Here is a 24171-nt window from a genome sequence, read left to right as displayed (position 1 = left end):
TTTCTGTCGTTCCCCTTCCTTCTTCTGTCATCCCTGATTATTTCTGTAGATAGAAACTGAAAAATTAAATCCTGGAAAGTTTCCTTGTGCTGTTCTTTAATGAACAGTTAAGGAAGCAATTCTGTTAATGGACTTTCAAGTGTGAAATTCATTGCATTGTCAGTTTGTTTATTCCTTGAAATGGAGATGCTCTCTGTTTATGCATTTTGGGATGAGTGATGTGAATTTTGATATGCATTGTTAATTGATCTTGATTTTCAGAAACAGCCTACACGAATTGCGAAGGGATCAAAATTATAGGTGCAGTTGAATCTTGTCCAGGAAGATCTAAAGAAAGCAAAGGAACAGATAGCTTTGGCCGAGAAAGAGAAGGTGAGAGCCATTGATGAATTAAAAGAAGTGCAAAGAGTTGCTGAAGAAGCGAATGAGAAGCTTAGGGAGGCTTTGGTGGCTCAAAAGCGAGCTAAGGAAATTAATCTCGGTTAATTACACTAATATGGGTTTTATTCAGGACCAATCATGAGGCTCCCCACCTCAACTTTATTGAAGAACACAAACTCCTCAATAAAATACCGGAACACAAACAACCCAATAGAAGAAACAGGACACAAACAGAGTAAACTTACAAAGCCACTCTACAACTAAACACAAACCAGACCAAACAAACGACCAAATTCTCGGTTGTCTTCTTAAATCTACCTGAATTACCCATGGCTTACAATCTACCTGAAATTCTCAGTTCTTGATTCTATAGACATGCTTGGATATTCTTTGGAAATCATCTTTAGGAAGAGATATCTGCTTTATGTACATTATATGATTTCCTCCATTCTTTGTGATTATTTCCTTGTAACTATCTTAGAAAGATATTATTCGTATTATCCCTGATTTGGGAAGATTGACCCAAGGGATTTTTACCATGTATCGTTTGCTGTACACACTATAAAATGTAATGAAAAATACTCTTTATCGCCACCTTGAGATTGAGTTTCTCAAACTTTATTAGTTAAGGCCTATTGAATCATCTATAATTCACAATTAATCCCGTTATTATCATAATTATTAACCCAAAAAGAAAGAGCAATCTCCTTCGGACCCTTGTGCTTCTATTTCCCCCTCTATTGGGTGATAGTCCTTTGGAGGGGGAGGCCTGTTGCAGACCCCCTCACAACATTCTATTTGATCTTATAATTTAGGGAAGATAGATGATAATAAAAAAGAGAGACTCGAAGAATTAAGGTTGTTCGGCCTATGGCTCACATCGACACATCAAAGCCTTTACATGGCTACATCTTTTCTTTTCACTTGATTATTTGATTGTAAAGAAGACTCTATTTATAGAAAAATAGTATGAATGTTACATGTCTATTTTACTTCTACATTAACAACCATAATTGTAACTCTTGTCACTTGAGTTCTTATAACCATTGTCTATTGAGATCTTATAATCATTGTCTCTTGAGCTCTTATAACTATTGTCTCTTCAGCTCTTGTAATCATTGTCTTCTTAGTGGTAGAAGTGGTTATTGCAAGTAGTGGGTTAGAATTTTTTCACATCCGTAAGATCCCCAAGAAAGTCCCCATGAGTTGCAGAATGACCAATAGTTTTTCCGTTTAGGCTTCCAAATCCCACCACCGTAATTGCATGATAGTCATCATTTTTACTCTCTTGCTCTTGAACTTCATGTTTACGGCGTTGAACTTCAAGTTTAGGACGTTCATATATACCATTCAGTAACATGATAACAAAAGCATAAAAAAAAACAAAAAAAAAAAACAACAATTTGATATTATTACCACCACAACTATAAGTTAATTATAATTATCTCAAGAAATTTGCCAAATCCCCTTTCTATTAGGATTATGGCCGCTACGGGTTGTCTTCTCACTACTTTCAACATCACCCATTCGTCTACCTCTGTAGGAAACGGCCACCATCTAACCCCGCACATATGTCGCATTCATTTTCTAGAAGAATGAAAAATTGAAGTAAATAAATAACAAAGATAGATAATTGAAAAATAAAAAATAAGGTTATTCTTAATTACCTCTATGTTTGTATTTGGTCTTCCCTTTTGTTTTATGCCTACTATGGGATACCCGTCTTTACTTCTAAGTCCATTTTTTTTTTGACCCATTCAAACGTTGTTAGAAGCTCATACCTAGAAATTGTTTTTTCTTCTGGAATGCAAAAGTCCATTAACTCCTGTATGGATAAATTACGGCATGGTTTTGATAGATCTTTCGCTTTATGAGAGCTTATAGTAGTCTCTGCAACTATACAATGGTCTAACAAAATCCTACAACCAAAAATATATCTATATATTTAATTTCTGAAAAATTATACCATAGCTAAAATATTAAATCTTGCATGACTTACCATCGATCTGCTTAACAATGTAAGGGGGAAGCACATCATAACGTCGATAATGTCAATCATGAAACTCTTGCTAGCATATAAATCAGTACACATAAAAATAAAAATAAAAAACAATACTAGTGAGGTTGAGAGAAGTTAGTGTTAGTGGTTAATAGAAGTTAGAACTGGTAAAAGTGGTTACCACTTAAAAGTTATATTATATTCTTAGTGGTAGAAGTGGTTACTGCAAGTAGTGGGTTATCCTTATGTACTCTGATTGCTGACTGGGACAAAATCAGGGGTATCCAGGTTCAACCAACTCACTAAAAATAGAACCTATCAATTTCCAAAACTCTTACGGGAAACAACCTTTGCCTAAACCAAAAAACTTTCATTTTCACATAAGAACTTTTCATTTTCTCACTCTACGCAGCCAGTGTGAGAGAGAGATGGGCACGGTGGTAAAGAGGAAGAAGGAGAGGAGACGATAAAAAGTTTTCGCGAATTGAGTTCAACTATTCTCAGTCTATTTATCTAATAATGTGCTATAAGGTCTATCTTTTGACCAATGTTTACAAGCATGAAAACCATTCATATTGTCGACCCTTATGGCTCAGTTGGGGTGGCCGGCCACCCCCTATGGCAAAAATTGGGTGCCCAGACAGCCACCCCATATTTTTTTATTATTATTATTATTTATTTGTTTATTATTTTATTTTACATTTTCTTTTTAAAATGTAAATAATATTTTATTATTTTATTATTAGTGGGACACATGGCTTGTTGTAGACTCTTGGATGAAATTGGACTGCCAAGATTGCATAATTTCATAATCTTGAATTCCCCTGGAATTCCAGGGGATCCGAATCCCTATTTTAAAATTATAGAATGGTCTAAAAAAAATATAAAATGACTATTCTACCCTTATAAAATAAGAATAGACTCTTGTCTATTTCTTTTGAAATGAAGAGGATCATGGCCCATTATTAAAACCTTTGATTTTACCATCTTTTTCAGTCTATGTTTTGTCATATAGTCTAGTGCCACCAGTACTACATCATTGAAACCTTTGATTTGATCTGTTCCCTCCACTTTTGATCATTTGATCGAATTGATGATTTCCCACTATTTCAACATTCTTCTAAAGTTTTTCCACTAACTTGTACACATTTGACATGATGAGTTTGTGAGTAATTATATTGGCGGGCAACTAACAATGGGGAGTTTTCGGTCAGAAGTGCATACCATCTAGTGATGGACCGAATGAAGAGGACAAGAGGAGAATGTTCCAAGACTCCTGAAGGTAATAATATATGGAGGTCGATATGGCAACTGAAGGTATCAAATCCCACTAAGTTGTTTTTATGGAGGGCCTACAGTAACATTCTTCCTACCAAAGTGAACTTGACTAAGAGAAGGGTTCTGGACAATGACACATGCATCCTGTGTAACCAAGAACCAGAATCCGTGGTTCATGCTTGTGGTCTTGCCCGGCTGCACAGGATGTGTGGGGCTGCTGCATTCCCAGAATCCAAAAAAGTCCAACCATGGTAAGGGATTTTGAATCCACTGTCAACTTGCTGTTCGAACAGTGCACCAAGGAGGAAGTTGAGATGTGTGCAGTGGTGGCTAGAGGCATCTGGACACGAAGGAATGCAGTGGTACATGGGGAGGAGTTTCCCATCCAACTACCATTGTCAGTAAGGCGATTGAAAGCTTAACTTTTTTTCGATCGCTCCAGATTGAGGAGAAGATGAATGATAACGGATTGCTGCAAGTGACGGAAGAGAAGTGGACGCCTCCCCCGTCTGGTAGATTTAAAACCAATTGGGACATTGCGTTAGACTCACAACAAAACCGGATGGGGCTCAGAGTAATAATAAGAGACGAAAAAGGTCGGGTCATGGCAGCATTAAGCAAGACGTTGGATTCTATCCAAGAACCAGTTATCGGCGAAGCAATGGGGGCATTAGAGGTAGCTGAATTCAGCAGAGACAGCGGGTTTCTCGATTTCATTCTTGAAGGGGACTCCAAGCAGGTTGTAGAGGCCATCAATTATACGGGGACTTTATGGTGCAAATTTGGGCATATTGTGGGTGACATTCAGGAAGTATTGAAGACCTTTAGAAAATGGGATATTAAACATGTAAAAAGGACTGCAAATATGGCTGCCCATGGCTTAGCCAAGGCTGCCATAAGGGAGAGCGGTGAGAGAATATGGTTGGAAGATATCCCCAATATCATTTTTGATGTTGTTACCCTAGAGCAAATTGCTCCTTCTGTTTAGAGCTTTCCAGCTCTTGATTATTCCACTATAGTGAATAAACAGAATTACCTTTGTTTCAAAAAAAAAAAATTTATTTGTTGTCAATGAATTAACATAAATTAATTCCTCGTTTATTGGTATGTAAGACTCGTTTATTGGTATGTAAGATATTATGCTATGAATATCATAATATCTTAATTTTGAGCATATTAATATTATTATCTACATGTATATTGTCAAACACTGATGAGATGATACAGAGGTTGAGAAGTTCCGGGCTGTTGAGTTGGAACAGGCAGCAATTGAGGCAGCCCAGAAGAAGGAAGGGGAATGGCAGAAAGAGCTTGAAGATGTGAGGAACCAACATACTTTGGAGGGGGCATTTTAGGAAAAAAACTTGAAATTAAGTGATCATGTTTCCGTCAGATCACTAGAGAAGACGGCGCTCACTAACGAATAGGCTGAATTGCAAAAATTTTAAACTTTGGGAGTACATTGCAAAAATTAAAACATTGGGAGTTAAAACATTGGGAGTTGAATTAAAAATCGGCTCAAACTTCGGGGGGAAAAGTGTACTTTTCCCTTTCATTATTTATTTTTAGCAATAGATTGATTCTTGTTTTTGTATTTGTGCCCATTGTTTTCTTGGGCGCTGCTCATTCATATGGAGACATATCTCTATGTGGTATTGCTGTTTGCAGCCTTGGCATAATGGGTTTTTTCCTATTCACCTCTGAGTCTTTGAATGAGGGCCATCTTGATAAGCTCTCTGTGATCAGATATCTGATGCAATGCTTGATGCCTGTTTGTGACACATGGTAAGGAGGACGCAGAGTCAGCAGCCACATCAGCAAATCCATGTGAGATATCTTCATCAGGAACATTTGTACCACATCAACTTGATTCAAATATTGCAGCAGAGGTGGGTGCCACCTTCATCAGATTAATGCTTAAGGCTTATCCACAGCAACTACACATGTAGCTTGTGTACATCATTGCATCAACTCAAACCCTTCAAGAGTTATCTCCTTAAGACTTATCAACACAAGCACTGGAGATAGAGATAAAAGAGGAATATAGAGACTAAATTAGAGGATAGAAGAAAGTCTTAAAAAACCACAAAAAAAAGTAGACATTGGGAATGCTTGGATTGCATTTTAGCACTTCTATCCATTATTTTAATACAAAATATTTCTCTCTTTTTTTTTTCTTTTTTTTTTCGCTTGCTTTTTACCTTTACGATTATGTTGAAATTTTGTAAAATATATTTGAATAGGAAAGCAAAAATTAATTTTATTTTCTAAATATAAAGAAAATCAAAGAAAAGTTGATGCTATTGCTCTCGGTGAATAGATAACTTAAATAATATCCCAAAAGGGTGTTACCTAAATTTCGTAGGGTCATTGAAGAGGTCGAGACGGGAATCTCCCAATCGGAGGGAGTATGCAGTTTTCTTGTATTCCTCCCAAGTGAAGGGCTTATAGAGACTTGGTTTCTCCGGTGAGACCAACTCCGGGAGAGGAAAGATCCATGTGTTAAGGGGTGGAGCCCCGAAGTACACCGTTGACATTCTTGGCTTCATTGAGTTTGCCAATACCCTGTGTCTCACACTCACCAACCTCCCATTTGTCAAAGCCTTCATTGCCAATACGAAAACTATGTGAGGAGATTAAACTAATCAAATTTGTTTTTCTAGGTGATTTCCACTTGCATTTTTAATAAAATATATAATTTTTTACCAGTGTTTTGAAAGCATTGACCCAATTATACAATGTGCATGAAAATAAAGAACCCGTTTAGGAGTGCGATTACTTCTAGAAGCGACTTACTTTGACTATTATTACTTTTCTTGATACTTTGATTTTTATTCTGATATTAAAAAAAAAAAAAAAAACCCAAATTCTAACTTGACATTTTTCTTAGAATTATTTCTGTAAATGTAAAGATTAGATAATTTTTATGAAACTCAGATGCCTCGATAAACATGAATTTCATAAGAATTCTCTCGTATTTACTATTTAAATGGTTAACAACTTGAAGATTAAAATTGTTAAAAATCTGGCTTAGACTATTCATTTGATTATTACCAACCTGTAGGGCATCACCAACGAAAACACAGAATTCACGGGGGTTAGGAGGGACTGAAACCCACAACCCGTCCTTCAAAGATATTTGAAGGCCCCCAACGTCGTTGGATCGCAAGATAGTCAAGATCTGAGGGTCAGAATGTTCCCCAAATCCTATCCGATTGTTTTTACATTGATAAAGTTTTGGTGATGGATTCCAATCACTGACATCATTCATCGGAGGATAGTGATTCAACCTAAGAAGTGAGTCACTGTCAACGTCTCTGATGAGCCTACTGAAGGCACACTTGTCACGGACCCAAAGGCCTTCAGCCACTAGATCAAGAATCTCACATGCTACTTCCTTCATTGCTTGTATGTAATTACTTACACTATCACTGCAAACCAAAAAATAAATAAATAAATGTTAGTCTACCCAAAAGAACATTATTATTTCTAAGAAATTTTTATTCAATTTAAAATAATAATAATAATCTAAATCAATTTATTAAAAATAAATGTAAAAATAACATGTTCTAAAGAGAAATGTGACGTTTATCTGTCCAAGTAAATTATTTTGAGCTGCCTACATTCTTGTTATATAGATTTTTTCACATTTACTATCCGAATTATTAGCAATATGAGCAATTAGCAATTTAGACAACAGATTACTGAGTTTCTAAATCTTAATTTAATAGACTGATCAAAAGAATTTTCTTTTTAAAACTAAGTCCCACCGTTAACTTTGAATTAGGATCCTCTTCATTTCATTTGAACTGGAGAATATTCAATTAGTTATAGTAAATGAGTATTTTTATCTTTAAAAAAGTAAAAAGACAAAAATATTCCTCCATTATAACTAACTAGATATTCTCAAATATATTGTTCCGTTACTTTGAATCTTTTTCTTGATTTGATTGTGAAGTTATTGATTTCTTTCTTGTCTAATTAATTATATCCTCACTGGCTAGTGGGAGTCACAGTTCTAATTGGACATTGTGTGTTTCTCTTTGTCAATGAAACCCCTTAATAGTATTTGAGACGACAGGAGACCGAATTTAAAAGAAAAAAATAATAATAATAATAATAATAATAATTAATTTTGAGGGCTTGGACTCAATAAAAACATAAAATTTAGATGATTTCTCATCTATTGGGGTTGCCCGTTAGATGGGAAAAGTGGGGTGTTAGACTTGGGCCCAACAGCTTTTAGGCCGATAGGATATAATATCGCACGCTTGGCTCCGGCCAGTATAATTAAAGAGCCGTAGACCCTAAAACAAAAGAAAAGTCCACTCTATTTCTTCTATGGAATCATCGATGAAACAAAGGCGTCCAACTCCTTGAAATCAAAACTTTATATACTTTATGTTCAATTAATATATGATTTCTTTTCTCATAAAGGAAAAGACATCCTTTTCTAGGATGCCAAACACTACTAAACAAATCTTCCCCGCCATTTCATCTGCAAATTAAATTAAATTTAATTACATTCCCAATTATTTACAGGTCTCAGAGAGTCAGAGTACTTCCTTTTATATATATATATATATATATATATATATATATATATATATTATAATATGTCCCTGCGTCACTATTTATTTATATTCAACATTAATTAAAATAATTCAAAGAAAATGAACTAAACATGCCACATTAATCCTAAGCATGAAACGCGCGAACCTGTTGGGGGCACAAAAGAAACACAAAACAAAAGTTGTGTTTACTACTCTCTAGCCTGTTCGGCTGTCCCTCCCTCCCATGTCTTTTTTAAATAATGTCCGAAAAGTTCCAAACACAAAAAAAGAAGAAGAAAGATGTGAGGTGTCACCTGAATTTCGTAGGGTCATTGGAGACAGCCATGGATCTTTCAGAAATAGAGAGAGGATTTGTGTGAAGAAGAAGGTATTCAAGCTCACCCATATCGCCATTGGGGCCAATGTTTTTGCACCCATAACCAAAAGGACTAGCCGGCCCCGCTCGCTTCTTCTCCGCCACCGGTTTGGCGAAAAACTCCACCCCTTCCTCCTCCATCCTCGTAACTATCTCATTTGACACGCCATGGTTAACCACTTTGAAGAAGCCAAATTCTTCGCAGGCACTCACCACTAGCTCAGATAGCATTGACCTGTTGAGAGAAAGATCAATGGTGGGCACCCTAACTGCCTTTGTTTTCTTGGTTAATCTTACTGGGGTGGGAGAAGGCACCACCATGTTTGTTTCTGGATATAGACTTAGAAAGTAAGTAAATCAAGAATTTGATGATCAGTTTGAGCTTTGGAGGTATGGTCATGGTTGAAGATATATGGTGCCCTTTTATACAGCCGAGAGAGAGAAAAGAGAGAGAGAGAGAAAAGAGTGGGGCTACTCTGACTATCATAATTGTTAAGAGTCTTACATAATCAATAATATAATTAATTCAAATAAGGTATCATTGAATAGTTGTTTTAGGTTATATATTGTTGGGTTTTGAATTGCCAAATTCAGTGACAAAATACATTCATCTGCAATTCCGTCAGCAGTGCATACACGAGGTGTTGTGTCAAGAGAAGACCTAGAAGATGTGGTTAAGCTTAACCAATCATAATAGAAGATCTATATGATATGGTTAAGTTTAATCAAATCGGAATTCTTTAATTAGAGTTAAAATAGGATTTGATTAAATTTCGTATCCTGCACATGTATCAGTATTCAGACCATAACTTTCGGCTCAAGAATTGGATTGAGGTGAAACCAGCGGCATTGGAAAGCTAACACAAAATTCTACAAATCTTTGTGAAATAAGATTTTCAAAATTCGAAAGTTAGCTATGCCAAAATCGTCTCGCAAGATAAGGAAGAAAATTTGGATGAATCCTATTCCAACTAGAACTAATTTTTCTTCCCATTTCAACTAGTACTAGGTTTTCTTATAGTCTATATATAGAGAGCTGTTATGCACGAAATTGTAAGGAATACCACATAAGAATTCCATGTGCTAAGAGAGCGTTTAAGATATTGAGTGTTAGGGTTAGTCTCTCTTAGAGTTAAAGGTTGTGTCTTCAGCACAAATCATATACAACCGAAGTCTACCGGAGTTCCGGTAAAGGAGATTAAGTAGAAGAATTGTGCCAGATGTTCTGGAAAGGGCTACTGCGGTAGAAGTCAAGTGGGTCGCTTGTCTTATGCAAGGAAGTGTCAATTGCAAAGGTTTTGTAAGTGTGAACTTCTTGTAATCCTTATTCTTTTATAGTTGATTGATTTCCTGGGTTTGGCTGCCCCGGAGAGGTTTTACATTTTAGAAAGTTCTCTAAATGGTTTCTTCTTCGTAACCAAAATATTTGTGTCTCTGTGATCTATTGTTCTACATATTTTGGTTGTATGATTGTTTAATTTTTAATTCTGCGTATTATTTGCATACACCTATTCAACCCCCTTATTGGTGTCGTTTGGAGTCGTATTTAGAATTTTCATATATGTATTGCATTACGACTTTTCCTTTTTCTCGTTTGTTATAAATTGCAACTTTTGTCTTTTAGAATGTTATTTAGTAAATGATATAAGCATGGGCTTTAATCTTTGTGGTAATCAAGGCCAAGGAATGGATAGGCATGCTATGAAAGAATTCATAATGCGGAAATAATAAGATAGTGACACAGAGATTTACGTGATTCAGTCTATGACCTACATCCATAATATCAAGCCCTAGTCTACAAATAGATTTCTACTCTAACTAGGTTAGTTAAGTGACAATCTTTAACTATTCACCTGTAACTTAATGATAGTCTTCAAGTGACTCAGTGATATTCTTCAATGGTAAGTTAGTAATAGTTTTATACTGTGACTATTATTCTTGAGATATACTCAAGCATTCCTCCTCAAACTCAAGGTGTGTAAACTTGTGAAAACTTGAGTTTGTTCTTTAGTTGGCAAGAGAGGCTGAGATGGTGACCGGAAACTCGTTGAAGTTGGTGGCGGCCGAGGTAGTTGAGTGGAGTTGATGGCGCCGGAATTGAAACATCGGCTGCTCTTGAACTTGAAGTTCGACAACTTTTAGCCTCTTTTAGAGAAGAAAGAGCCAACTATGGGTTAAGAGAGAAAGGCGATGGGCAATTATGACCTCTTTTAAAGAAGGGAGAGCCAACTATGGCCTAAGAGAAAGAAAAATTGGCAACTATGGCCTCTTTTAGAGAAGAAAGAGCCAACTATAGGCTAAGAGAGAAAGAAGATGGGCAACTATGCCCTCTTTGGAGTAGGGAAAGCGAACTATGGGCTAAGAGAGAAAGAAAGGGAATGTCAACTATGGGCTAAGAGAGAAAGAAAATGGGCATCTTAGGCATCTTTTTGTGAGCATCTCGGGCCTCTTTTTGTGGGTATCTTGGGCCTCTTTTTGTGGGCAACTTCAGCCTCTTTTGAATTTTTTCTTTTTCTTTTTTTGGATAATATCTTGTTTTCAGATTACATAAGTTGGGATAAGGATTACCTTATTCCCATAATCAAACGGAACTAAATCTGAAACTTAAACTAGAATAGCATATTCCTAAACTAAAATAGGAATCTATGAAGGGTTAAAAGATAAATTTATTACCAAACACCCTTCTTCTTCTTCAATTTCTTCTCCCAATTTATGTAAACGTAATTCCTAGCCTCCTACCAAGTACAGCACACCTTAGGCTCAAACCCTCGGAGGATAACTGAAAACACACCATTTGAAGCTGGAGGCGGAGGGAGACACTGGTAGCCCTGGCATTGGGCTTGGAAAACCGTGGAGAAAGGTGCCGGATCGGAGATGAAATCTGAGGGAGACGGAGTCGGTCGAGAAGTTGACGCCGGAGAGGATGGCTAAGGTGATCGCGCTGCTACACATCGCGGATCTGTGGTTAGGAGGCGGAGGACTGGAGATTTGGTGTGGACTGATAGAGAAGAAGATGAATGGAAGTGGTGAAGGCACGGGCAAATCTGGCTACTTGGGCATGAGAGAGACCATCGGGGTCTTGGAGAAAGGAGCTGGTCGAGCGAAGGTCCATGCCGAAGTGTCGCAGGAGGAAGTTGTGGCTCTGTCGTGGATTTCAATGGCCGGATGATATCTTCTTTTTTTTTTTTAACAAAAATAAAACAATATAGATTTCGTGATTGGGAAATCAATCGAAATAAAGAATAAGAAACATAAAAGAAAATTGTAGCGTTAGCCTATTTGCTCTGTAATAAGATAGTGACACAGAGATTTACATGGTTCGGTCTATAAACTATATCCACAAGATCAAGCCCTAAGGCTGCATTAAGCTCTTATTTCTCTGAGTAATATTTACAATATAATATGCTCCTATTTATAGGAGAATCATGTTAAATACAAATAGATTTCTACTCTAACTAGGATAGCTAGGTGATAATCTTTAACTATTCACATGTAACTCAGTGATAGTCTTCAAGTGTGACTCTATAAGTTAATAATTGTCTTCTACTGTGACTATTATTCTTGAACTTCATGATATACTCTAACATGCTAAAGCAACATTGTATATATTCTTAAAGTAACTAGATAGCAGCTAGTAATCATTTTTATTTATTTTTTTTATTTTTTATTTTTTAAAAAATGATGATATCAAAATAGAGGTTATGGCTTCGAACCCTAGTTAACTTCTACAATATTTTAGTTAAATAATATTTTACGTACTTGGACATCAAAAAAAAAATATATTTGTTTTATAACATAGAAAATATCCACAAGAGCCCAATACCTTTTGTGTAGATTCCCCAAGCTGTGTCTGTGCATGCATAAATGCCCCCAAAAAACGGAAATTGAAATAAATTTGCCTTAAAATTTTCTTTGTATAGTAATTCTAGTCACAAATATTCTCATGTTGAGAGAAGTATTATTCATCTTTTTCATCCCCAATGAGGTTGCCCATAAGAAAGCCTCATGTCAGAAGGCACTCTTGGGTTCTATTTTGTTCGGGCAAGAATTTAGATACATGCTCGAGCTATCCATTCTAAATGAAATGGAGCTGAATGTAGCTCTTTTGGGTGACGTCTTTTTAGCCCTAAAACGACACCTCTAAGAGGCGTCATTTTCAGTACAAAATGATGCCTCTTATATAGGGTCGTTAACAAAACGACCCAAAATATTTTATATTTTTTGAAATGACTATTGCATGACTAGAAAGAGGATTAATCTTCACCAAGTAGAAAAATACATATACTAGTAAGGGTTTGTTGATCCCTATAAGAGAGGGTCTTCTGTGTGGTCGTTGCACAAAACAAGGGTTTGGTGCAACCCACTCAGAGTTTGACACATCAGCATTGAAGAAAAATTGCAAAAAGAACATATGTGAGCAAAACACTAGATTGTTTCTCTCAAACACCATACGTATCCGCTGCCGCTGCCGACGCCGCCTCACACCGCCTCCTGCGGAGAGAGATCCCGCATTTGGGGGGTGGCCGTGGGAGAGAGAGAGAGAGAGGGAGAGAGATTCGGCCATTGAGGGTGGATCGCGGCCACCCACAGGCCGCCGGGGGTGGATCGAGGCCACCCCTAGGTTGCTGGGGTGGCTCACGGCCACCCCCCAGGTAGCCCATCGGGGGTGGCTGTGCACCACCCCCGCCACCCTCATGGGCTATTGCTCATCCCCCTGCATCCTTCTAATTTTTATTTTTTTTAATGGAAGAAGATGAATTATTCTGATATTTTGTTCTCATTTTAAGTTTGTGTAATAAGCTGATGTGACAGTTGTTGAATGGTGTGCACAAAACTCCTCCTTTATGCACCGACCACACTAAAGTTATTCCTTCCCTATAAATTAAGGTTTTCTTTCCCTTAAACAAGACCCTTAAATTCATGGTGAAGGCCGGCATACCTGACAAAGCAATGGGGAAAATTCATATGATATGAGCCAGGCATTTCCTTTTTATATAATTTTATGATAAAAGAAGGCAGATTCTCATCTCTTAATTTACTTCCATGTGGCACCCTTTGGAGTCCTAATCTCATTGTGGATACCAGTGGATCATATATTTATATATCAATTGCCAACATAGATGATATCAGGTTCAGCAATAGAAATTAACAAAATTAAAGCCCTACTAGTGTGTCACTGATGATGGGGACAGTACTCCAATTTGATATTACAATTTTTTTTAAAAAAAAAATGTATGTAAAAATTACATATTTTAAAGATAAATATTAATTTAATATACTACATTTTATTTTATTTTTTTAAAAAAAAAATTCTCAAATTTAAAAGAAATTATATTCATTAAAAACTAAGATATAAGAATGCTTGTGCGTGTAAAGAATGTTAACGTGAATAGTGTCGTTGCCTCTGCCCCAAGTCCTAAGAATGAAAATGATACTACTGCTGTCCAAGGTGTAGTGTGATTCCACTTGCCAAATGAAGATCACCTTCCAGCTGTCAATCATGCAAGGAAGGAAATGAGTGTTGCAGTCAATAACCTTGCAGCTGTTGGAGATACAAAGAAGGGAAGGAGCCTTGCTGTCAATCACGCAAGAATGGAAATGAAAGATAATTCAGAATATTCACTCAAGGAAAGATTTGTCCTATTCAACCATCATAATAAATGGAATTTGTCTCATCAAGGAAATATTCAACAGAGAAGCTCACCTATGGGAAATACTTGACTAGCAAATCTTATTAATTGACAATCCCAGAATATGTGAAATTGTCTGGCTATAAATTATATCTTGTCTCATTGCTTTGCCTTGTAAATCACGAATCACATCACTATATAGTGGTGTACATATTACTGTTTACCATCAATGAAAATTTCCTCTCCTTGTTAGAAAACTTTCATGGTATCAGAGTTTCCATAGACTTACGTCTAATATCGATCCATCAATCCATGGCTTCCAATAACTTTACCCCAGTTGCAAGCTTTACTCTTCCCACTTTTCCTCAATCCAATCTCACCAAGTTACAAGATAGTCATACTTATATTACATGGCTAACACAAGTCTCACCTATATTGAGAAGCAATGATCTTATGGGCATTGTCGACGGGTCAGAACCATGCCCTACCAAATTCATTCAAGATGATCAAGGGAAAGACACCTTGAATCCTGATTACATTCTCTGGAATAAGAAGGATCAGTACCTTCTTAGTTGGCTAAATACAACCCTTATCAGAGAAATTTTTGGCTACAGTTTATGGCCTTAACACTTCAAAGCAAGTTTCAACAGCTATGGCAAATAGATTTGCCTCACATTCTCGGTCTAGTGTTACAAACTTGAAGAGGCAACTCCAGACCCTTCATTAGGGCTCTAAGAACTGTACGGAGTACATACAATCTGCCAAGTCTTGGGCAGATAAGCTTGCAGCTGTGGGCAAGCCCATCGAGGATGATGAATTGACCACCTTCATAGTAAGTGGTCTTAATCCTATCTATACCCCATTTATCACCTCATTCTCTTTTGCTACACGTGATAAGTCCCTTAGCTTTAAGGACTTTCATGATGAGCTTCTCAATCATGAAATGCTGCTAAATCAGCAACACACCTCTGCCTTGAACACCCCTGCCATTGCTCTGTACACCCAAAAACCAAGAAACATGCCCTTTGCATCCAAATCCAAATCCTTTCAAAATATGGAATACCCACCTCAACAACACCATTCCAACCAAAACATGAGAAATTCATCACAACAGCAAAACTCCAAATTCTCCTTTCACCCAAATACCCCTACTCTAAAAGGACCTGCTGCAAATTCCTTTGCCTTACGGGTGAAACTTGATCAATCAACACCCAATAATATTTTCAGCAATGTTTCAAAGGCCCCATGTCAAATCTGTGGAAGAAACAATCACCAAGCTCTTGATTGTTTCCATAGAATGGATTACTCCTATCAAGGGCGCCACCCTCCTACCCAACTTGCAGCTATGATTGCTCAAAGGAATGCTGCGGTAGAAAATCAACAGTGGCTTGCAGATAGTGGGGCCAACACACACATCACCAATGAGCTTGAGAACTTGACTCAGCAACAGCCCTTCGAAAGTGATGAAACTATAGCAGTGGGCAATGGTGCTGGCCTTGCTATAGAGAACTTTGGTTCCTCCATCTTGCTCTCTTCTAATTTTAAATTTCATCTTAAAGATGTCATTTATTGTCCTCAGGCTACTGTCAATCTATTATCTATTCAAAAATTTTGCCACGATAATAATTGTTATTTTAAGCTAACATCCACTCATTTTTATGTAAAGGACACACAGACCAGTGCATTGCTTCTGGAGGGCAGATGTGAGAATGGCCTTTATCCTCTTTGCTTCCCCAAGACTTCTCTCCAAGGAAAACGTGCCCTAGCTGCATCTTTTACTGCTTTCATAGGAATAAAAACTTCTTCTATTGGCTGCCATCTTAGATTAGGACACCCCTCATCTGATATTGTAGCCAGAGTAATTTAGGCCTTGTTTGACAAGCCCCTTTTTTGGATTTGTTTTGGGTTTTTTTAAAAAAATCCATGGGAAATCGTGTTTGGCCCGTTTCATACAAAACCGACAGCAGAGTTCGTAACCAAAACAATTTTGTGCACGAAGGCCCAATCGATATTCAAAACCCAATGACCGAAAATCATTTGCATTAAATGTTGTAACCGGTAACCAATTTTATGGATAATTGAATGCACCTAGATGTCAAACCCTGTTGTGTGTAGCGTGTGCATTGGTTTGAGGGATGTTGGTGTTAATGATCCTGCAGCAAGAAATATATTGAAAAAATCAATGAGGATTTATTATAGTGTTGAGTGTGTGCGACCTTGGAGCTGTTCTTTTGATTTGTATGAATTTAAATGCATGGGTTTGACCAACCATGGCCTTCCATTTCAATGACTTATAACCCAGCGCTAACATGTGTCATTCCCAAATTATCACGACTTTTGCTGAGGCTCCATAAAATTTTTTAGGGGAAAATGCAGTTTACCCCCCTGAAGTTTTAGGGGTTTTTCAATTTTAACCCCAAAGTTCAAAAATTGGCAATCTACCCCCTTGAAGTTTCAAAAATTGGCAATTTAAACCTTCCGTTTAATTTTTCCGTTAAATTGGACGGAAATTTTTTTAAAAAAGCCTGAGGGTAATGATGTAATTTCACAGATTTCCGTCCATTTAGACGGAAAAATTAAACGGAAGGTTTAAATTGCCAATTTTTGAAACTTCAGGGGGGTAGATTGCCAATTTTTGAACTTTGGGGTTAAAATTGAAAAACCCCTGAAACTTCAGGGGGGTAAATTGCATTTTTCCCAATTTTTTACTATTGTAATAATTGCCCTCTAACCCGCGTGGTCCCAACAGCTACTACTGGTACTCGTAAAACGCAGACGATGGTATTTATTAAAGTGGTTGGGCAATTTTAGGAAGATGAACAACATCTTGCACTATCCAATATGCTTCGACTACTCATTGACCGTCCGATCAAGATGGAGGAGAAGCTTAATGCAACACGGTATGTTGTAGAATCACTTGCGATGACAAACCAGATGGAGCCACCTTATCCATCAATGCATCTCGAGACTGACCAACATAGGTGATTCAACCACGTGCGTGATTGCCATGCAAGTGCGCTGCGTGCAATGAATTCTTTCTCACATGGCTTTGCAGAGATGGACCTGCCCCCTGTTAAACACAATGGCCGCTTCGGTTAAAGTGAACAACTGGTGGGGAAAATATCAATAATGTTTGGGACCGTTTGATCTACTCCCACGCATCCTCGATCGATTGATCAAAAAGGAGAGTGTGATCTCTTGCAACCACATGCAAGACTACTGGTTGCAATCACTGCTATGTTGTCAATCTGACAGTGCTACCACATTAATCATAGTGCACCCGAAAGATCAACGTCCACGATGGAACAGACTGAATGCTGCTTGTGCGACTGCGGTGTATGTTAGCAAAATATATATTCAGTGCCTATATTCGATTCAATTTTGAATATCTGCCCCGGCCAGCGTTGAGAATCTGGACCACAGATCTCATTAAAATATTTTGGTTAGAACTCTGTAGTTAACTTTCATACAATCTCACCGTCCAATTACTGCACACTTGCTGCATGTTGTGCTCTACACCATTGATGTAGCAATTTCTGCGATGTGGCATTTATCAAGTGTTACACATGAGCACCGTAAGCCCACCCATGCTTAAGCCTCATTAATGGCCATATTCAGTCTTACCAACACGCGTCCCATATTCTGCTTCACCTTCACTGTGTAAGAGACATTTGAATCCATGGATATCTTCACCCGTCTTCTCCATTAGGCCGTATACGTCCGCTTCATTCAGCCCTGAGCCTCGAGCGTCTGGCGACTCCATCAATACCCACAGCTCGTACACAAATATGTAGTTGATCTGATAGGAATAGTAACACCACCATTTTGCTAATTATATACATAACTCCTAAACCAGATGTAGCACCCCATCTCCCGTCCTTGTTGTTTGGCTGAAGAATCGTGCAGTGGCTCTTCAAGTCCCACTATTTCAGCATCTCCTCCCAAACAACTGCATCTTCAATCCTTTTCAGCATCAACGAACTCGGGTAGCCCTCCCAAGACACGCTCTTGGAAGGTTTGTCATTACCTACCATTGTCTCTATATGTTATGTAAAGACGACTTTAAAAAAAAATTTACTCTATTGTCTGAATGATCATACGCTGTAGGCTTATTGGACACGGAGTTGCAAGCGATTTTGTGACCCAGATTCGCCCGTCTCCTACAAAAGGCGTAAGTAATACATGACTTGTTCGTAACGTCTTCTTCTTTTCAAGTAAATGAGTTTGTGTTCCTGAATTGATACCATATATATATACACACACACACACAATTAGATGGAGCCCGCTGAAGGCAAGGACCCATCGATTTGGTCTCCTGAGTTTGAAAACATCTTTCTGCAAATTTTGCTTGAACGCATGAACACTAGGCGGGTAGTTAATGGGGCAATTCATGTGAACATGTGGTCCCCAATTGCTTCCCAACTCTCCACCATGATTGGTCGGACATACACTGCCTCTCAGTGTAGTACAAAATTCTCGCGACTTAGGATGAACCACCTTGAGTTTTCTGACCTACTTCATCACCGAACTGGGTTTGGTTGGGACCTAGTGTTGAACACTGTCCATGGGACAGAAATGCAATGGCAGCAGTATCTTAGGGTAATTTTCATTCAACCCCAACATTTTAATTTGAGTTTTTCGAGTCTTTTTAGAGGTATTCCATAGTTTAATTTTGGGTTACATTTTTTTCTTTGTTTGTCTTAGATCAACAAGAAGGCTGGCCGTTTATGGAGGAAGGGTTGCCCAAACTATAAACTATTGGGACTTATTTTCAATGGATCAACTGCCACTAGGGTTCTTCGGCATTCCTCTGCTAGGACCCCACCAGATAGTGATGAAGAGGATGAGTTGAACGATGCATTACTGCGGTTTGGAATGCACGTTAGTACTAGGGGTAATGCTGGTGTTAGTGATGGTGCAGGGGTTGGTAATGGTTCTGGGGGTGTAGGGGGTCTGGTGATGGTACTAGTAATGGGGGCGACCATTTTCCTCCCACCAATAGGGGTGTCGTTATTGGGGGCAACCATGCTGCCCCCACTAATAGGGGTGTAGTAATTGGAGGTAATAGGCGTGGAAAGTGCCATGTGGATAACTCTGGTCCCAACTCAAACTCCAAGAGAAAGGGGAAGGGAAAGGAGTCTTCCTCTTCAATGGACTCCCTTCGAAGTGATGCCCTAAAAGAGTTTTGTGATCTATCCCATTTGAGGAGGGAGATGATGATTCAGGATCAACAAAGAATGAGTAGTGGAGAAGGGAGTGCTGGCGGTGCAAGCAGTGGTGTCTTCTACTCTAATACCATGAGTATGGCTATAAGCATATTGGATGAGATTGCCCCAGATTTGGATGATGAGAGGTATCTAAAAGCATTTGACCTTTTTAAGGATGAGAGCACCCACAACGGTTTTATAGCATTAGCTCCCGCAAGAAAGAAGGCCTGGGTTGCCTCACTGTAGTTTCCAGTTATCCTTGGTAGTCTGTGTTTGAAAGTGCTGATGTGGGATGTTTTTCCTTGAACCGTGTCTATGGTTCATTTTATTAAACTAATGTTTTTTGCTTCCAAGAACAATTTGGCATGTAATATTAGTGGATGTGCCACTGCCACTTATGGGAACTGTGGCAAATTTTCAATTCGGATATATGTATGCTGTGTTATGCCACTGGCAATTATGTGAACTGTGGCAAATTTTCAATTCGGATATATGTATGCCTAATTATGTTAACTTGGGTCAAAAGTCTCATTTGTTTGCTGCATTTACTTACTCAAATTAATAAACTATATTTTATATATGTATTGTGTCACTGCTTAATGGTTTCAATAGCAAATGAATTATGTGCGACGCTCATAAAATTCTAGAAATTTTTATTACTTTGCTTAAGTTGTAGTATAATGTGATACTTTTTTGTGTGAACAATATGTAGATATGTGTCACTGCTTTAATGGTTTTCATAGCAAATGAATTATGTACGATTTTCATAAAATTCTACACTGGTACTTTCTAAAAGTAAGCTTACTCAAATTAATCAACTATATTTTATATATGTATTGTGTCACTACTTAATGGGTTCAATAGCAAATGAATTCTGTGCGACCCTCATAAAATTCTAGAAATTTTTTATTACTTTCTTAAGTTGTAGTATAATGTGATACTTTTTTGTGGGAACAATATGTAGATATGTGTCACTACTTTAATGGTTTTCATAGCAAATGAATTATGTACGATTTTCATAAAATTCTACACTCTAGTACTTTCTAAAAGTAAGCTTACTCAAATTAATAAACTATATTTTATATATGTATTGTGTCACTGCTTAATGGTTTTCATAGCAAATGAATTATGTACGATTTTCATAAAATTCTACATTGTGGTACTTTCTAAAAGTAAGCAAAGCTTCTTTTGCTTACTTCATATAAAAATAAGCTCTGCTATCACCCTACCCTTACAATAATCTAATTACATTCCAGATGTGTATCTCCATTACATTGGTGTATTACAGTTGTTTTTTAGGAATATTATGACCAGTAGGTTATGGACAAAAAAGATGAAGAAAAGATGGTATGTGATAGCCTGTTAATAGCAATCTCATACATGAACCCTGGAAATTCGTGTATTTAAAACTTCGCCTAATAGGCATGTCTAAACACTTGGCATTCATTAAATAAGTGGTACCATTAGAAACCAGTAGGTACAACCACAAACGCAACAGCTTTTTTGAGTCAAAATTATCTGCTACAATTTGAAAGAACTCAAGCGTTGTGACACAAAACTGTAAATAAATTCTGTAACCCCTAAATTAGGTATAAGACAAGCAAGCAAGACAAAGTCCTAGGCAAACTTGACTAATGACATAATAGAATGCGTTCTTCAAAACCACGAGTGATACAAGTAATGCTTAAGGGATGCTTCATCATCTACCAATAAAAGAATCAGTTGTGTTCATGCAATGAATTTGAACATAATTGTTTTTACATTATAGTAGAAATTCTTGAAGAAACACAAAAAGCATTTCGTTTAAATCTTTGAAACACAATTATATATATATATATATACCAGTAAGTTATATATATTTATGTATAATTCTATGAACGTCTAACGTGGTATCAGATCCTCATGTGTTTGCTTCAATCTATTTTTCAAATAATTCAACCACATCTTTTGAATGGTGTAAGTGCATTTTAACTTGTCCTTTTGCATGAGAGAAGAAGAAAAAACTAATAACAATATTTTTTATTTTCTTTCCTTGCCGAAAAATATGAATGGGAAGTGAAATAAATATTAATGGGATTCTGAAAGTTAATACAAACGTAGAAGTGAATTGCAGTTAATGAAGAAGTAGGGTGTCCCAATTCATGTCGTTCCATATAGGTTCCCCTACTTTTTGTTAGACATTGATTGTAGCAAGTTTCCGTACATGATGGACCCATCTATCCCTAACTTCGTTTTCTACAGTGTTGAGCATAATGTAATGGACGACGATGATTGGTTCGTAGAAATGTGCTTGTTCCTGCTTCAAATTGAGGAAACATTTGATGAAGCACCTGAAGTTGAGAGGAGACCCCAACGAACTTCAGCACTCCAAGGTGTTGCATTTATGCAAGAAGTGTTAGTTGGGCACTTGGGTACTTGCTATGAGTTGTTTTGCTTGCATAGGAACACTTTTATGTCATTGGCAGATGTTTTGAAGGCAAACTACCTGGGAGATACTCGCTCACTGAGTGTAGAGGAATCATTGGCCATCTTTCGCCTAATAGTTGGCCATCGGCAAGGGATGAGGGTTGTGGCGGACCGGTTCCAACACTCCACTGAGACAATTTCAAGCCATTTCAAGAGTGTGATGAGGGCATTATGCAACCTGGGTAAGACCCTTATTAGGCCTAGGCAAATTAATGAAGTGCACCCCTACATTCAGGGCAATCCAAAATATTTTCCATGATTTGAGGTATGAAACCCTTATAAACATTTTTTGTCATAACTAGGTATTTTAATTTATTTTGGACCTACCTAACCATTGAACTGTTCCCAATGTTTTGCATGTTAGAACTGTGTGGGGGCTATTGATGGTACTCATATTCAAGCTTGGGTTTCGGCTAAAAAACAAATCGCATTTCGAGGGCGTAAGGCAGTCATGTCCCAAAATGTAATGTGTGCTTGTGACTTCAACATGATGTCCACGTTCGTATATAGTGGCTGAGAGGGGACAGCCAATGACTCAAGGGTTTTCTATGATGCTGTAACTAGGCCTGAAAATGAATTTCCGACATCGCTCGCAGGTGTGAATTTTCTCTTGACATTCAAGTGTCAACCTTATAAATAACTGTCTAATATCAGCTTACGCACAACATGTATGCCTACTTGCAGGTCACTATTACTTAATTGACTCAGGTTTTCCATGCTTAAATGGATACCTTCCTCCATATCGCGGAAAAAGATATCATTTCCAAGATTTTTGAAGTGGTGGTGACCCATGTGGGTTCAAGAAATTGTTCAATTACCGCCATTCCTTGCTTCGTATGGTTATTGAATGCTGCTTCGGAGTGCTGAAAAAGCGTTTCCATGTGTTGAATGGCATGCCCAAGTACAAAGTTTGTCCGCAGCCCCTTATTGTCAATGCATGCTGCACACTCCACAATTTCATCCGTCAGGCTGACCGTAATGATATGTTCTTCGAACACGCCCCTCTTGTCAATCTTGGCAATGGTGTTGATTACCCCCAACCACTATGACTTCTCTAATGAAGCTGCTTTGCCCATGGCAAACACTAGAGACCACATTGCGTAGTTGATGTGAGATAATATCCACTCGTCGAACTAAAGTGGGGTTCAGTATTGCAATGGAACTATTGTGATATAGTTCTTGTTTTGTTACGGTATCGACGATACCGTTTATTAGTTTATGCTATATGTTGTGTCATGGGACAATCTTTTTTGTATGGCTCGCCATTATAGCACATTTACTTGTGCTTAACTACTATTGTGTGTGCCAACATGCTCACTATGGATGGCATGGTGTGTGTGCTAAGTGTGATGCGAACATGCCATGTATAGGCATGTCGGTAGTGGAGTCATATTATGTCTATGTTATTTTCGTACTTGCTATGTATAATTATGTCGGTTGTGGACTCATATTATATGTTTATATCATTTTGGTGCTTGCTATGTATAATTATGTCCGTTATGGTCTCATATCTATGTCTATGCCATTTTAATAATTTTTCTTGTATTACTATGTCGGTTTGTTGGACTTATATTTTACATGTATGTCATTTTGGTTGGCTTCATATATGTGTTAAATAAATTAGTTATGGAGCTCGAGATGCAATGTCCATGTGGTGCTGGACCGATGAGACTACTCGTTTTTAGTACCGACAGAAACTATGTGAGACGCTTTTAAAAGTGTCCCTTCTACAAAGTATGCAATGTTTTTGCTTTACCTATACAATAATACATTATTGCGTCGTTTGACTTACATAAAAGGAAAAATTATCATTGGCTTTTGAATTGAAATTTGTATCAATAATTTGTTAGTTGTTTTCGCGTCTTATTTGTGACTCAACATTGACAATGATGCACAATTAGACGTTCACATATAGTAGACACCTTTGAACAAGTGGGATAAGTATAAAAAATATTAAAAAGTGGTGTGTTTTGGAATTAATTTTTCTGGCTATAAACATAATAGTAACTTTTCACAATGATGCAACATTAGCTGATTTGAACGTGGTACTTCAACTATTAATATGCTTATATTTTTTATATATATATTGGTATTATATCCATGCTCAACTGGTGTTACTGCAGAATCATCGAGGTAGTTTCCATTGAGAAGATGACCTACTACAAAATTTGCCGCCACTCACGTCCCAGCAAGGGCGAGTAGATTAGGAAGATGAGTTGTTGGAAAATATATCAACACCATCGGCCGATGTCTTAGAATGGGTGTACATGGTAATAGCGGT

At 37.5% G+C, this 24171-nt stretch overlaps 1 protein-coding gene across 1 annotated transcript; it reads right to left on the bottom strand.

Moving 5' to 3' along the window:
- Nucleotides 1–1540: 1540 nt before the first annotated feature.
- Nucleotides 1541–8908, bottom strand: LOC132169174 (gibberellin 2-beta-dioxygenase 2-like). The gene is made up of 4 exons (XM_088513558.1): nucleotides 8526–8908; nucleotides 6717–7089; nucleotides 6030–6261; nucleotides 1541–1683 (listed from the first exon to the last, which is right to left on the bottom strand). Exons 1-4 carry the CDS (start codon nucleotides 8906–8908, stop codon nucleotides 1541–1543), a joined length of 1131 nt encoding a protein of 376 aa, XP_088369684.1.
- Nucleotides 8909–24171: the final 15263 nt, after the last annotated feature.

Source organism: Corylus avellana, chromosome 1, assembly GCF_965113065.1.
Source record: "Corylus avellana chromosome 1, dhCorAvel1.hap1.2, whole genome shotgun sequence".
NCBI classification, from domain to species: Eukaryota; Viridiplantae; Streptophyta; class Magnoliopsida; order Fagales; family Betulaceae; genus Corylus; species Corylus avellana.
Note: the sequence above shows the minus strand (reverse complement) of the source record. Positions and strands in the feature narration are given on the sequence as shown.

Excerpts from the sequence above, each read along its gene's own strand:
- LOC132169174 (XM_088513558.1), bottom strand. The coding sequence starts at position 8,908 with ATGGTGGTGCCTTCTCCCACCCCAGTAAGATTAACCAAGAAAACAAAG. Across the intron at positions 7,090-8,525 it reads AATGACCCTACGAAATTCAG|TGATAGTGTAAGTAATTACA; the intron begins GTGACACCTCAC and ends TTTGGTTTGCAG. Across the intron at positions 1,684-6,029 it reads TTCCCGTCTCGACCTCTTCA|AAGTTCAAGAGCAAGAGAGT; the intron begins ATGACCCTACGA and ends GCCGTAAACATG.